At 47.1% G+C, this 17,478-nt stretch overlaps 1 protein-coding gene across 1 annotated transcript in view; it reads right to left on the minus strand.

Moving 5' to 3' along the window:
• MRPL13 (mitochondrial ribosomal protein L13) overlaps positions 1 to 17,478 on the minus strand; it is a 55,556-nt gene that overhangs the window by 34,891 nt on the left and 3,187 nt on the right. Inside the window, exons 3-4 of the mRNA XM_073679832.1 lie at positions 11,884 to 11,977; positions 9,693 to 9,753 (exon numbers count right to left, since the gene is read on the minus strand). Coding sequence (XP_073535933.1) covers positions 9,693 to 9,753; positions 11,884 to 11,977 — 155 coding nt within the window. The remainder of the gene's footprint in view (positions 1 to 9,692; positions 9,754 to 11,883; positions 11,978 to 17,478) is intronic.

Genomic DNA, 17,478 nt, shown 5'->3' on the forward strand with positions numbered 1-17,478 from the left:
GGTAAAGGATCCATAGTCTCACTGTTCATACAGTAAAGGATCCAAAGTCTCACTGCTCTTACAGTAAAGGATCCATAGTCTCTCTGCTCATACAGTAAAGAATCCATAGTCTCACTGCTCTTACAGTAAAGAATCCATAGTCTCTCTGCTCATACAGTAAAGAATCCATAGTCTCTCTGCTCATACAGTAAAGGATCCATAGTCTCACTGCTCATACAGTAAAGGATCCATAGTCTCACTGCTCATACAGTAATGAATCCATAGTGTACTGCTCGTCCAGTAAAGAATCCATAGTCTCACTGCTCTTACAGTAAAGAATCCATAGTCTCACTGCTCATACAGTAAAGAATCCATAGTCTCTCTGCTCTTACAGTAAATGATCCATAGTCTCTCTGCTCATACAGTAAAGAATCCATAGTCTCACTGCTCTTACAGTAATGAATCCATAGTCTCACTGCTCGTACAGTAAAGGATCCATAGTCTCACTGCTCATACAGTAAAGGATCCAGAGTCTCACTGCTCATACAGTAAAGAATCCATAGTCTCACTGCTCATACAGTAAAGAATCCATAGGCTCACTGCTCATACAGTAAAGAATCCATAGTCTCACTACCCATACAGTAAAGAATCCATAGTCTCTCTGCTCATACAGTAAAGAATCCATAGTCTCACTGCTCATACAGTAAAGGATCCATAGTCTCACTGCTCATACAGTAAAGAATCCATAGGCTCACTGCTCATACAGTAAAGAATCCATAGTCTCACTACCCATACAGTAAAGAATCCATAGTCTCTCTGCTCATACAGTAAAGAATCCATAGTCTCACTGCTCTTACAGTAATGAATCCATAGTCTCACTGCTCATACAGTAAAGAATCCATAGTCTCACTGCTCATACAGTAAAGGATCCATAGTCTCTCTGCTCATACAGTAAAGAATCCATAGTCTCACTGCTCTTACAGTAAAGAATCCATAGTCTCACTGCTCATACAGTAAAGAATCCACAGTCTCACTGCTCATACAATGAAGAATCCACAGTCTCACTGCTCATACAGTAAAGAATCCACAGTCTCACTGCTCATACAGTAAAGAATCCATAGTCTCACTGCTCATACAGTAAAGAATCCATAGTCTCACTGTTCGTACAGTAAAGAATCCATAGTCTCACTGCTCATACAGTAAAGAATCCATAGTCTCACTGCTCATACAGTAAAGGATCCATAGTCTCTCTGCTCATACAGTAAAGGATCCATAGTCTCACTGCTCATACAGTAAAGAATCCATAGTCTCACTGCTCATATAGTAAAGAATCCATAGTCTCACTGTTCGTACAGTAAAGAATCCATAGTCTCACTGCTCATACAGTAAAGAATCCATAGTCTCACTGCTTATACGGTAAAGGATCCATAGTCTCACTGTTCATACAGTAAAGGATCCAAAGTCTCACTGCTCTTACAGTAAAGGATCCATAGTCTCTCTGCTCATACAGTAAAGAATCCATAGTCTCACTGCTCTTACAGTAAAGAATCCATAGTCTCTCTGCTCATACAGTAAAGAATCCATAGTCTCTCTGCTCATACAGTAAAGGATCCATAGTCTCACTGCTCATACAGTAAAGGATCCATAGTCTCACTGCTCATACAGTAATGAATCCATAGTCTACTGCTCGTCCAGTAAAGAATCCATAGTCTCACTGCTCTTACAGTAAAGAATCCATAGTCTCACTGCTCATACAGTAAAGAATCCATAGTCTCTCTGCTCTTACAGTAAATGATCCATAGTCTCTCTGCTCATACAGTAAAGAATCCATAGTCTCACTGCTCTTACAGTAATGAATCCATAGTCTCACTGCTCGTACAGTAAAGGATCCATAGTCTCACTGCTCATACAGTAAAGGATCCAGAGTCTCACTGCTCATACAGTAAAGAATCCATAGTCTCACTGCTCATACAGTAAAGAATCCATAGGCTCACTGCTCATACAGTAAAGAATCCATAGTCTCACTACCCATACAGTAAAGAATCCATAGTCTCTCTGCTCATACAGTAAAGAATCCATAGTCTCACTGCTCATACAGTAAAGGATCCATATTCTCACTGCTCATACAGTAAAGAATCCATAGTCTCTCTGCTCATACAGTAAAGAATCCATAGTCTCACTGCTCTTACAGTAATGAATCCATAGTCTCACTGCTCATACAGTAAAGAATCCATAGTCTCACTGCTCATACAGTAAAGGATCCATAGTCTCTCTGCTCATACAGTAAAGAATCCATAGTCTCACTGCTCTTACAGTAAAGAATCCATAGTCTCACTGCTCATACAGTAAAGAATCCACAGTCTCACTGCTCATACAATGAAGAATCCACAGTCTCACTGCTCATACAGTAAAGAATCCACAGTCTCACTGCTCATACAGTAAAGAATCCATAGTCTCACTGCTCATACAGTAAAGAATCCATAGTCTCACTGTTCGTACAGTAAAGAATCCATAGTCTCACTGCTCATACAGTAAAGAATCCATAGTCTCACTGCTCATACAGTAAAGGATCCATAGTCTCTCTGCTCATACAGTAAAGGATCCATAGTCTCACTGCTCATACAGTAAAGAATCCATAGTCTCACTGCTCATATAGTAAAGAATCCATAGTCTCACTGTTCGTACAGTAAAGAATCCATAGTCTCACTGCTCATACAGTAAAGAATCCATAGTCTCACTGCTCATACAGTAAAGGATCCATAGTCTCTCTGCTCATACAGTAAAGGATCCATAGTCTCTCTGCTCATACAGTAAAGAATCCATAGTCTCACTGCTCATATAGTAAAGAATCCATAGTCTCACTGTTCGTACAGTAAAGAATCCATAGTCTCACTGCTCATACAGTAAAGAATCCATAGTCTCACTGCTCATACAGTAAAGGATCCATAGTCTCTCTGCTCATACAGTAAAGGATCCATAGTCTCACTGCTCATACAGTAAAGAATCCATAGTCTCACTGCTCATATAGTAAAGAATCCATAGTCTCACTGTTCGTACAGTAAAGAATCCATAGTCTCACTGCTCATACAGTAAAGAATCCATAGTCTCACTGCTCATACAGTAAAGGATCCATAGTCTCTCTGCTCATACAGTAAAGGATCCATAGTCTCACTGCTCATACAGTAAAGGATCCATAGTCTCACTGCTCATACAGTAAAGAATCCATAGTCTCACTGCTCATATAGTAAAGAATCCAGAGTCTCACTGCTCATACAGTAAAGAATCCATAGTCTCACTGCTCATATGGTAAAGAATCCATAGTCTCACTGCTCATACAGTAAAGAATCCATAGTCTCACTGCTCATACAGTAAAGAATCCATAGTCTCACTGCTCATATGGTAAAGAATCCATAGTCTCACTGCTCATACAGTAAAGAATCCATAGTCTCACTGCTCATACAGTAAAGAATCTATAGTCTCACTGCTCATACAGTAAAGGATCCATAGTCTCACTGCTCATACAGTAAAGAATCCATTGTCTCACTGCTCGTACAGTAAAGGATCCTTAGTCTCACTGCTCGTATAGTAAAGAATCCATAGTCTCACTGCTCATATAGTAAAGACTCCATAGTCTCACTGCTCGTACAGTAAAGAATCATAGTCTCACTGCTCATATAGTAAAGAATCCATAGTCTCACTGTTCTTACAGTAAAGAATCCATAGTCTCACTGCTCATATAGTAAAGACTCCATAGTCTCACTGCTCGTACAGTAAAGAATCCATAGTCTCACTGCTCATACAGTAAAGAATCCATAGTCTCACTGTTCTTACAGTAAAGAATCCATAGTCTCACTGCTCATATAGTAAAGACTCCATAGTCTCACTGTTCTTACAGTAAAGAATCCATAGTCTCACTGCTCGTGCAGTAAAGAATCCATAGTCTCACTGCTCATACAGTAAAGAATCCATAGTCTCACTGTTCTTACAGTAAAGAATCCATAGTCTCACTGCTCATATAGTAAAGACTCCATAGTCTCACTGCTCGTACAGTAAAGAATCATAGTCTCACTGCTCATATAGTAAAGAATCCATAGTCTCACTGCCCATACAGTAAAGGATCCATAGTCTCACTGCCCATACAGTAAAGGATCACTGTGATGAAACCTTCTGTTCTCCAGATGTAGAGGATGCCCCCTTGTCACCGTTGCAGGCCTAGGTGTGAGCAGCTCATTACACAGGTCTCTGTGCTGTCCCCCCCTATATTTCTACATAGTAATAAGAAGCTCCTAAGTTTTCATTTTTCAAATCTGAATTTTTACAAAAAGAAAAGCGGCAAAAAACGATTCCTCATTTTGTGAAGGCCGAGGGTGACACTCCGGATTCTGAGCCCATGCTGGGAAACTTTCCTAAGCAGCAGGTGAAATCTTAACTGTTAAGATCTCCCCTCCCCACATTGTACATTTCTCCCTCCAGCAGGAGAAGACACATTACCATCTGTAAATGATTTATGCAGCGGGTGGATGTCGCCTCAGGTCGGGGGCTCGGTGGAAAGAGAGAATGACTGACGGCTCAGATCTGTCCGACGATCGGATGGGCACTGAGCGAAAGTACACTTGTCCCGTCACGATCGGGGGGTGATGGGGTTAAGAGTATGGCATGTTCACAATTTGTAGCCGAAAAGAGGAGAGAGAAAAAAGAAAATAAAAAAGATGAATTTATATGGCACCTGTCAGTCTGATGGAGCCATTACATTTAATGTATGTGCACTTTTAAAGGGGTCATTGAGTGTCTCTCCTGTCACTTCCGCATGGGAGGCTAGAAGCCCTGCTGAGGTGGAGGCCTTTTTATGTCGAAGACCATATACAGGTGCATCTCACTAAATTAGAATATAATCAAAAAGTTAATTTACTGTATTTTTCGGACTATAAGATGCACCTAGGTTTTAGAGGAGGAAAATAGAAAAAAAAAATTAAGCAAAAAATGTGGTCACGCTGCACTGTTAAGGGGGAGAGGGTCTGCTGCTGACACTGGTATAGGGGTAATGTCCCCCAATTCTGATAATATCCCCCATCCTGATACATATGCCCCCCCTTTCTATTATACGTGGCCCCCATCCCCATCCTGGTACGCCTGGCACCCCTCATCCCTATTCTGGTAAGCATGGCACCCCTCATCCCTATACTGGTAAGCATGGCACCCCTCATCCCTATCCTGGTAAGCATGGCACCCCTCATCCCTATCCTGGTACGCATGGCACCCCTCATCCCTATCCTGGTACGCATGGCACCCCTCATCCCTATCCTGGTACGCATGGCACCCCTCATCCCTATCCTGGTACGCATGGCACCCCTCATCCCTATCCTGGTACGCATGGCACCCCTCATCCCTATCCTGGTACGCATGGCACCCCTCATCCCTATCCAGGTACGCATGGCACCCCTCATCCCTATCCAGGTACGCATGGCACCCCTCATCCCTATCCTGGTACGCATGGCACCCCTCATCCCTATCCTGGTACGCATGGCACCCCTCATCCCTATCCTGGTACGCATGGCACCCCTCATCCCTATCCTGGTACGCATGGCACCCCTCATCCCTATCCTGGTACGCATGGCACCCCTCATCCCTATCCTGGTACGCATGGCACCCCTCATCCCTATCCTGGTACGCATGGCACCTCTCATCCTTACCCTGGTATGTATGACCCCCTCATCTTTATCCTGGTATGTATGCCCCCCTCAGCCTTATCCTGGTATGTATGACCCCCTCATCTTTATCCTGGTATGTATGCCCCCCTCAGCCTTACCCTTGTATGTATGACCCCCTCATCTTTATCCTGGTATGTATGAACCCCTCAGCCTTATCCTGGTATGTATGGCCCCCTCATTTTTATCCTAGTATGTATGGCCCCCTCATCCTTACCCTGGTATATATGGCCCCCTCATCCTTACCCTGGTATATATGGCCCCCTCATCCTTACCCTGGTATATATGGCACCCCTAATCCCCATCAGGCTGCACATAAAAAAATAAACACTCCTACTCACCTTTCTGCTCTATCCTGCAGCACTGCGTCCTGTCTGCCTGCACTGATCTCTACATGTGAGCCGCGCATGACGTCACTGCCATGCGCGGCTCACAAGGAGAGATCAGCTGTCGGAAGTCACTGCTCCCCATGACGAGACTGTGCACGCGGGGAGCAGTGACTTCATGCTCCTTAATAGCCGGCACACAGCGTCGCCGCAGCGCGGCTCCTGCTGCTGCCGGGCGATCGCGTGTGCCCGCTGTTAAAGGGCATGAATATTCACCCACGCCCATGGGCGTGAAGAGGGGGTGAATATTCATGCCCTTTAATAGCGGGCACACGCGATCGCCCGGCAGCAGCAGGAGCCGCGCTGCTGATACACTGTGTGCCGCTATTAAGGAGCATGAATATTAAGTGCTCCCCACGCCTATGGGCGTGGGGAGCAGTGAATATTCATTTTCTTTAGCAGCGGGGACAGTGTAGGCTGCAGCAGGCGGCTACTGCCTCCTGTGCCCTGCTCCTCCGCCGCAACCGCTCCCCCCAGCACAATGTATGTATGTACAGTACAGACCAAAAGTTTGGACACACCTTCTCATTTAAAGATTTTTCTGTATTTTCCTGACTATGAAAATTGTACATTCACACTGAAGGCATCAAAACAATGAATTAACCCATGTGGAATTATATACTTAACAAAAAAGTGTGAAACAACTGAAAATATGTCTTATATTCTAGGTTCTTCAAAGTAGCCACCTTTTGCTTTGATGACTGCTTTGCACACTCTTGGCATTCTCTTGATGAGCTTCAAGAGGTAGTCACCGGAAATGGTCTTCCAACAATCTTGAAGGAGTTCCCAGAAATGCTTAGCACTTGTTGGCTCTTTTGCCTTCACTCTGCGGTCCAGCTCACCCCAAACCATCTCGATTGGGTTCAGGCCTGGTGACTGTGGAGGCCAGGTCATCTGGCGTAGCACCCCATCACTCTCCTCCTTGGTCAAATAGCCCTTACACAGCCTGGAGGTGTGTTTGGGGTCATTGTCCTGTTGAAAAATAAATGATGGTCCAACTAAACGCGAACCGGATGGAATAGCATGCCGCTGCAAGATGCTGTGGTATCCATGCTGGTTCAGTATGCCTTCAATTTTGAATAAATCCCCAACAGTGTCACCAGCAAAGCACCCCCACACCATCACACCTCCTCCTCCATGCTTCACGGTGGGAACCAGGCATGTAGAGTCCATCCGTTCACCTTTTCTGCGTCGCACAAAGACACAGTAGTTGGAACCAAAGATCTCAGATTTGGACTCATCAGACCAAAGCACAGATTTCCACTGGTCTAATGTCCATTCCTTGTGTTCTTTAGCCCAAACAAGTCTCTTCTGCTTGTTGCCTGTCCTTAGCAGTGGTTTCCTAGCAGCCTCCGTGTCTTTGTGCGACGCAGAAAAGGTGAACGGATGGACTCTACATGCCTGGTTCCCACCGTGAAGCATGGAGGAGGAGGTGTGATGGTGTGGGGGTGCTTTGCTGGTGACACTGTTGGGGATTTATTCAAAATTGAAGGCATACTGAACCAGCATGGATACCACAGCATCTTGCAGCGGCATGCTATTCCATCCGGTTCGCGTTTAGTTGGACCATCATTTATTTTTCAACAGGACAATGACCCCAAACACACCTCCAGGCTGTGTAAGGGCTATTTGACCAAGGAGGAGAGTGATGGGGTGCTACGCCAGATGACCTGGCCTCCACAGTCACCAGGCCTGAACCCAATCGAGATGGTTTGGGGTGAGCTGGACCGCAGAGTGAAGGCAAAAGAGCCAACAAGTGCTAAGCATCTCTGGGAACTCCTTCAAGATTGTTGGAAGACCATGGTGACTACCTCTTGAAGCTCGTCAAGAGAATGCCAAGAGTGTGCAAAGCAGTCATCAAAGCAAAAGGTGGCTACTTTGAAGAACCTAGAATATAAGACATATTTTCAGTTGTTTCACACTTTTTTGTTAAGTATATAATTCCACATGTGTTAATTCATAGTTTTGATGCCTTCAGTGTGAATGTACAATTTTCATAGTCATGAAAATACAGAAAAATCTTTAAATGAGGTGTGTCCAAACTTTTGGTCTGTACTGTAATATATATATATATATATATATACCCCTCCCCCAGCAACATTCTGACTATAAGACGCACCCCCCATTTTCCTCCAAAATTTTGGAGGAAAAAAGTGTGTCTTATAGTCCGAAAAATACGGTATTTCAGTTCTTTAATACAAAAAGTGAAACGCCTATATTATATAGAGTCATTACACACAGAGTGATCTATTTCAAGTGTTTATTTCTGTCAATGTTGATGATTATGGCTTACAGCCAATGAAAACATAAAGTCTCAGTAAATTGGAATAACAAAAACACCAGCAAAGGCTTCCTAAGTGTTTAAAAAGGTCCCTTAGTCTGTTTCAGTAGGCTCCACAATCATGGGGAAGACTGCTGACTTGACAGATGTCCAGAAGGCCGTCACTGACACACTCCACAAGGTCCCAGAGTCTGGAGGAAGAGTGGAGAGGCCACAATCCAAGCTGCTTGAGGTCTAGTGTGAAGTCTCCACAATCAGTGATGGTTTGGGGAGCCATGTCATCTGCTGGTGTAGGTCCACTGTGTTTGATCAAGACCACAGTCAGCGCAGCCGTCTACCAGGAGATTTTAGAGCGCTTCATGCTTCCCTCTGCCGACAAACTTTTTGGAGATGGAAATGTCATTCTCCAGCAGGACTTGGCCCCTGTCCACACTGCCAAAAGTACCAATACCTGGTTTACACACAACAGTATCACTGTGCTTGATTGGCAGCAAACTCGCCTGCCCTTAACCCCATAGAGAATCTATTATAGAGAATCTATGGGGTATTGTCAAGAAGAAGATGAGACCCCAGACCCCACAATGCAGACGAGCTGAAGGCTGCTATCAAAGCCACCTGGGCTTCCATAACACCTCAGCAGTGCCACAGGCTGATCCCTCCATGCCACATTGCCGCATTGATGCAGTAATTGATGCACAAGGAGCCGCGACCAAGTATTGAGGGCATTTACTGAACACACATTTCAGTAGGACATTTCGGATTGTAAAAACATTTTTCAAGCTGTTGTTATAAAGTATTCTAATTTACTGAGATAATGACTTTTGTGTTTTCATTGGCTGTAAGCCATAATCATCAACATTAACAGAAATAAACACGTGAAATAGATCACTCTGTGTGTAATGACTCTACATAATATAGGAGTTTCACTTTTTGTATTGAAGAACTGAAATAAATTAACTTTTTGATGGTATTCTAATTTAGTGAGATGTACCATTATGTAGCAAGACCTGTAGAGACAGGTTAGGACTGTCCTGATGGGTGCACCTTGTCGCGGTGGTTGCACATTTGTCGCGGTGGGTGCACCTTGTCGCGGTGGTTGCACATTTGTCTATGCTTTTTGATCAAAATTATGTTAACCAAGTACCCTATGTTGTGTCCACTTCTGATTAGTAGGCCGGGTACAATTCCATTGTGGCAGCGTGATGCACCCATGACGCTCTGCCGAGTCTACTAATAAGATGACTACACAGCGAGGCATCAGGAGTCAATGTAATCTGTGACCGTCAGAGCTGTCAGGGATATTCGATTCCATTAGGAGACGGCAGAACAGTCAACACTTACAGCGGTGGGATCCTTCCGGTGTAGAGCAAATGCTGGGACTTGTCTAAAGCCTCCAGGATACCTGAAAAGAAGGAACAAAAAGGACATAATGGAGAATTCCCCCCGAGAAGATTCTGGTCAGGTCACATTCTTGTATAATAAATAATAAACTATATCTATACGTGGACTGCAGAGATAATCTGACCACATCCCGGTTGACTTTTGAAAGTGTTTGGATCCAGTTCACCATCCACATCAATGTCCTCACAACTATGTGCCGTTGTTCACATTAAGGACCAGGTATATGTGGCTGAATTTGGTGTTTGGTCACTGGCATTAAATATACCTTACATGCACAGCTGTGCGGGCAGGAACCTAAAGATCAAGGTCAAACTCCGGAAAAATTTTCAGAATTAGTAACAGATCTCGTTGGATCATGTACAAAGACAAGTTACCCAGAAGGTCTGTATAAGGTAGGTCCTTCTAAGACCATATAGAAAAAACAGTCAAAACAACGCCCCTTCTGACATCACTTTCTGCTCTGCAGCTACTGGATGAAGCTTCTCCTCATAGACTTCCTGCTCTGCAGCTATTGGCTGAATATGCTCCTCACAGACTTCCTGCTCTTCAGCTACTGGCTGAAGCTGCTCCTCACAGACTTCCTGCTATTCAGCTATTGGCTGAAGCTTCTCCTCATAGACTTCCTGCTCTGCAGCTATTGGCTGAATATGCTCCTCACAGACTTCCTGCTCTGCAGCTATTGGCTGAATATGCTCCTCATAGACTTCCTGCTCTGCAGCTATTGGCTGAGGCTGCTCATCAGACTTCCTGATCTGCAGCTATTGGCTGAGGCTGCTCATCAGACTTCCTGATCTGCAGCTATTGGCTGAGGCTGCTCATCAGACTTCCTGCTCTGCAGCTATTGGCTGAGGCTGCTCATCAGACTTCCTGCCCTGCAGCTATTTGCTGAAGCTGCTCCTCAGACTTCCTGCCCTGCAGCTATTGGCTGAAGCTGCTCATCAGACTTCCTGCTCTGCAGCTATTGGCTCCAGCTGCTCATCAGACTTCCTGCCCTGCAGCTATTGGCTGAGGCTGCTCATCAGACTTCCTGCCCTGCAGCTATTGGCTGAAGCTGCTCATCAGACTTCCTACTCTGCAGCTATTGGCTGAAGCTGCTCATCAGACTTCCTGCTCTGCAGCTACTGGCTGAAGCTTCTCCTCTTAGACTTCCTGCTCTGCAGCTATTGGCTGAATATGCTCCTGACTTCCTGCTTAGCAGTTATTGGCTGAATCTGCTCCCCACAGACTTCCTGCTGTGCAGCTATTGGCTGAAGCTGCTCCTCACAGACTTCCTGCTCTGCAGCTATTGGCTGAATATGCTCCTCATAGACTTCCTGCTCTGCAGCTATTGGCTGAATATGCTCCTCATAGACTTCCTGCTCTGCAGCTATTGGCTGAATATGCTCCTCATAGACTTCCTGCTCTGCGGCTATTGGCTGAATATGCTCCTCATAGACTTCCTGCTCTGCAGCTATTGGCTGAGGCTGCTCATCAGACTTCCTGCTCTGCAGCTATTGGCTGAGGCTGCTCATCAGACTTCCTGCTCTGCGGCTATTGGCTGAGGCTGCTCATCAGACTTCCTGCTCTGCAGCTTTTGGCTGTGGCTGTTCATAAGACTTCCTGCTCTGCAGCTATTGGCTGAAGCTGCTCATCAGACTTCCTGCTCTGCAGCTATTGGCTCCAGCTGCTCATCAGACTTCCTGCCCTGTAGCTATTGGCTGAAGCTGCTCATCAGACTTCCTGCCCTGCAGCTATTGGCTGAAGCTGCTCATCAGACTTACTGCTCTGCAGCTATTAGCTGAATATGCTCCTGACTTCCTGCTCAGCAGCTATTGGCTGAATCTGCTCCCCACAGACTTCCTGCTGTGCAGCTATTGGCTGAAGCTGCTCCTCACAGAATTTCTACGATGATGCTGAGGCAAAGTTGTCACTGCTAGCAGCATGGGAACACGCGACCACGCAGCCAACTCAAAATGTCAATCACTCGGGAGCGCACAGATCTTGGAAAAAAAAAACAAAACACTTTAAGAATGGGGAACAAAACTCTGTCTCGGCAGTCGTATTGCCTCATCTGGAACACCCCCGACCAATCACACGATTATGATCATGGTTAAAAATTTTGTATGTGGAGAGACTCTCGCTGGTCACTTACCCCGTATGTGAGGAGTAAACCTTCTGTTCCCATTTATTTCCAGAAAAGGCGATGTGTCTGGTGTTCTTCACCACCACGTGGTCTCCGCAGTCACCTGCACAACACAGACCAAGCCCACGGTTATAGGAGGAGTCCAGATACGAGCACACTACACAGAAGCTGCACATACAGGACATGGCCACAGAGTGCAGTCACTGGCTGCAGCGGTCATGTGAAAGATGCACGACAGACACATGACCATTGCAGGATCGGAGAATACCAGTGCTGGCTCGGTGATTAATAGATGAATAATAGTTTTGACTTTCAGGAAATCCCATACAACCCTTTTTGTAACCCGGAAACCTCAATGATGTGGCAGCAATTCCTTTACTGTTCCAATGCATCTAAAAGAAGAAGTAAGGCCCTTTCCCTCCAACTACTTCATCTTCTATTGCGTTTCCATAGTTACAGACTACAAACAAAACCTGTGTGTAGTCTGACTCTGCAATTTACCATCCCCCACTGTCTGTCATCTGCAAAAATGGCAGGTGATTTTTCATTTCATACCCGTCCTTTCACACAAAATCTGTTGCAAATCATGCTCTTGCTGCCATCAGCCCTCCATAACAAGTTACAACTGCACATACGGGTCTAATATGTCCAGGAACCGTCCTGATTCTCACCCTCTGTAACTTGGCAACCCAGTCTTATGTAGTGAGCAGTTTCTAGTAATCTCCATTCTGCCAGCACTTTAGGTGCTGGAGCTTTCTTTCCCCTCACTTCCCAGCATGCACTGTACCTTTGTCCAATGGATTACCTGTCGCACACTGAAAACCCACCTCTCTTATGAATGTATGAATTTTCAGCAGACAGGAGGGCAGAAGCAGAGACAAAGCCCCACCCCACTTCCTGTAGATACAAAGCCCCACCCCCACTTCCTGTAGATACAAAGCCCCGCCCCCACTTCCTGTAGATACAAAGCCCCGCCCCCACTTCCTGTAGATACAAAGCCCCGCCCCCACTTCCTGTAGAGAGGCAAAGTACTGAACCCACTTCTTATGTCTCCGAGAGAAGCGACACACCCAGGAGCCTACAGAAAAGAGAGAGACAGACACACCCGGGGGCCTACAGAGAAGAGAGAGACAGACACACCCGGGGGCCTACAGAGAAGAGAGAGACAGACACACCCGGGGGCCTACAGAGAAGAGAGAGACAGACACACCCGGGGGCCTACAGAGAAGAGAGAGACAGACACACCCAGGGGCCTACAGAGAAGAGACACACCCAGGGGCCTACAGAGAAGAGACACACCCAGGGGCCTACAGAGAAGAGACACACCCAGGGGCCTACAGAGAAGAGACACACCCAGGGGCCTACAGAGAAGAGACACACCCAGGGGCCTACAGAGAAGAGACACACCCAGGGGCCTACAGAGAAGAGACACACCCAGGGGCCTACAGAGAAGAGACACACCCAGGGGCCTACAGAGAAGAGACACACCCAGGGGCCTACAGAGAAGAGACACACCCAGGGGCCTACAGAGAAGAGGCACACCCAGGGGCCTACAGAGAAGAGGCACACCCAGGGGCCTACAGAGAAGAGGCACACCCAGGGGCCTACAGAGAAGAGGCACACCCAGGGGCCTACAGAGAAGAGACACACCCAGGGGCCTACAGAGAAGAGGCACACCCAGGGGCCTACAGAGAAGAGACACACCCAGGGGCCTACAGAGAAGAGACACACCCAGGGGCCTACAGAGAAGAGACACACCCAGGGGCCTACAGAGAAGAGACACACCCAGGGGCCTACAGAGAAGAGACACACCCAGGGGCCTACAGAGAAGAGACACACCCAGGGGCCTACAGAGAAGAGACACACCCAGGGGCCTACAGAGAAGAGACACACCCAGGGGCCTACAGAGAAGAGACACACCCAGGGGCCTACAGAGAAGAGACACACCCAGGGGCCTACAGAGAAGAGGCACACCCAGGGGCCTACAGAGAAGAGGCACACCCAGGGGCCTACAGAGAAGAGGCACACCCAGGGGCCTACAGAGAAGAGGCACACCCAGGGGCCTACAGAGAAGAGGCACACCCAGGGGCCTACAGAGAAGAGGCACACCCAGGGGCCTACAGAGAAGAGGCACACCCAGGGGCCTACAGAGAAGAGGCACACCCAGGGGCCTACAGAGAAGAGACACACCCAGGGGCCTACAGAGAAGAGACACACCCAGGGGCCTACAGAGAAGAGACACACCCAGGGGCCTACAGAGAAGAGACACACCCAGGGGCCTACAGAGAAGAGACACACCCAGGGGCCTACAGAGAAGAGACACACCCAGGGGCCTACAGAGAAGAGACACACCCAGGGGCCTACAGAGAAGAGACACAACCAGGGGCCTACAGAGAAGAGACACAACTAGGGGCCTACAGAGAAGAGACACACCCAGGGGCCTACAGAGAAGAGACACACCCAGGGGCCTACAGAGAAGAGACACACCCAGGGGCCTACAGAGAAGAGACACAACTAGGGGCCTACAGAGAAGAGACACACCCAGGGGCCTACAGAGAAGAGACATAACTAGGGGCCTACAGAGAAGAGACACACCCAGGGGCCTACAGAGAAGAGACATAACTAGGGGCCTACACTCTGGGGAGATAAGACAACATACTTTATAAATTAAGTGATTTGCAGATTGTCTATTTATCACATTATCTATCAAATAACAGCAAGTTGTCTGGACGCAGAGGGATCATTTAAGAAAATTTCGAAATCTGGTGGAAACAGTGCACAGAAGACCCCAGAATATGACAAATGTGGTGTTTGTACACAAAATACACTATTTCCACTATGAAGGGAATTTTCTTTTTTTGCTGGAATTTCCTACAGAAATGTCAGATGGAGGTAAGACGTGGCCTCCATTACCGAATCCCTGGTATGCGCAGATAATTCATCCCCATTACCCGTGTGTCATTCCTTCCTGCCTCGAAGAGGGAACCATCATGGCTACCAGCGAAACCTGTCGCTCCTATCCATTAACCAATCTAAAACTACGAGATCAATCACCAACTTGATGATGTCGAGGCGCGATCATTGTCCTGCACCATGAAAATGTGTGTCAGCACCAGCATAATAATGTGATAAAAGTCCCGGGACCCCCGGGGACTCGGCCGGTCATGTATATAGACATAGTGTAAAACTTTCACCTATGCGATTAACTAAAACGCATAAAACATGAAATGCAGATGTATAACCCAGAGCGTGATGATAGCGAACTCCATTCCTCACATACCGGTGACTGGAGACATTAACCCTACGTATGGACAAGATATATAGACAGTGCGCACGGCCTTGTCCAGAGCCCCCCAGAGACGTGAATGGAGAGAACCTCGCCTGTGCGGACACCTCCCCATTCAGAATGGCGTGAGACGGGACCACCTTCATGCATCAGGTGGATCCCAGAGTTGGACTTGCATCCATGACTCACTAATCACTGGGTTATAGGACAGATGCTGTGCAGTGAAAAAGCCAAAAGGGCTGCAGACCCTCAGGGTGGACCTGTCAACTAAACGGTATTCTTCTTGATCTCCCCTGGCACATACAGTGAGAGGACACTGCCAAAAGTGTGAATTTGCCCAATATGGGAGAACAAGGAAGACCTTTTATGTGATCCATACACAGCTGGCAGATGGGCGGCACATGTAAGGGGCACCGGGAGCGCCAGAGGCAAGCTCCCGGACGGGGGCACCGGGGGCTGCCAGAGGCACGCTCCCGGACGGGGGCACCGGGGGCCGCCAGAGGCACGCTCCCGGACGGGGGCACCGGGGGCCGCCAGAGGCACGCTCCCGGACGGGGGCACTGGGACCGCCAAAGACAATCCCTCGTGCTACATTTCACGACTTTTAGCAGCTGTCATTCAGGTATTCCGATATGATAGAAGGTTCTCCGGCACGGTCGTCTGGTGCACAAGTCCTAACACCTCCTACAGGACACTGCACAGCCGATGGCCATAGGGTGGGACATGCACGGACAGAGAGAGTGTGCTGCACACATCCAGCTCATCGGGGGAAGTGAGAGTGTGTTACTGAGGATGATTCATGGCCGCCATCCATCAGCACCATCCATACCGTCCTGCGGTTACTCATCACACTGTATACACCACCACAAAGGCTTCCAATGATCTGACGGATGACAACGCGGCTCTGTATCCTCTTATCCGAGCTGTCATCAGCGGGGTGCTCCACTTGTACAGCTGCTTGGTGATTTACGGCGACCTGATCTCGGTATTTTACACTTGGACTAAACTATATATATTGCAGCCATACAGCACATTTCATTTCACTCGTAGGTTTCCTCCAAGACCATGGGGCCACCAGGAACACAGACAACTATCTAATGCGTGTGAGGGTGTCCTGACTCTCCCCACTGTAAATTTACAGCGCAGGGTTAAAGCTCCTCCTAAATGCAGCCGGGAACCCCTGGGAGAAGGCAGAAGCGGTTTATTATGGCTTCTGTCTTCTGCTTTGCCATCTACACAGAGAGCAGTGCCGACAAAGCAGAGTTGCTGAGTCCTAGCAGTTCCGGATCAGTTCTGCCAGTGACGCCTGGCACAGCACAGGGGCGGCTGTTTTCCCCTGTAACTAGGGCCTTCTGTGGATGCACCAGTTACAGACGGAAAAAAAAAAAAAAAAACAACAATAAAAGAAAAATGTTCCTAGGGGAATTTTTATGATCTTTTGGGGCACAAATGATGTAAAAAAAATACAAATATGTTTAAAAACAGCTGCCAGAAAAAGTCCCTAAAAAAAAAAAAAAGAGAAAAAAATAAATAAAAGTGTGTGCCCTTTCATCATACAGACGAGATGACTATCTTAGGAGGTGGAAAACAGGTGAGCTGGCGCTTTAAGAAAAAAAAAAAACTGTACATGCAGCAATGTGACTGGGGGGCAAGTGGCGTCTGTCCAGGAAGGATGATAAGACTGTCAGAAAAAAAGGCACCGGGTCCGACCAATGCTGAGCAGCTGCCGGCTCGAGGAGGCATTAATAACATCTCCTGTGTGTTCCTACATGTCCTCCCCTCCCCGAAATATGTGACGCTCTGCTCGCATTCCACAGTGAGGACTGACGGATGTGTTACTGAATGCGAGGAGGGTGCCAGCTGTACCCACCGAGCAGGGAGGCATCAGCGCCTCATGCCTCTTTTAGATTTTGAATTTTTAGGATTTAAAGGGGTTGGCCACTATTTTTAATATATGTGATATGAGGGGGTGCGACACTCTGCTCCCCCTGCTGATCAGCTGTTACCAGTGCCCAGAAGTTCATGGCTGCTGTGCCATCATCTCTATATGCTGGTGGATCTGCAGTGGCCGCTTTAGAAATGATGGCGCTCCTGTGTTCTGGCAGCATATGGCCGGCGCTGGTAACAGCTGGCTTATCCTAAGGATTTTTTATTTTACCTAATTGCACGTATTGGGAGGCTAAAAATCATTTTTGCGCTAGTTTCACTAAAAATGTTGCACTTTTTAGCTTTTGCAGGCTCTTTGTTTTCCCGCACATTTAACTTTGTTCCAATCTCTTTTCCTAAATCAGCAGAGCAAGTTCAGGATAAAAGATCTT

This window comes from Phyllobates terribilis, unplaced genomic scaffold, assembly GCF_046119375.1.
Source record: "Phyllobates terribilis strain yellow unplaced genomic scaffold, ASM4611937v1 Scaffold_4__5_contigs__length_816908805, whole genome shotgun sequence".
Classification (NCBI taxonomy): domain Eukaryota; kingdom Metazoa; phylum Chordata; class Amphibia; order Anura; family Dendrobatidae; genus Phyllobates; species Phyllobates terribilis.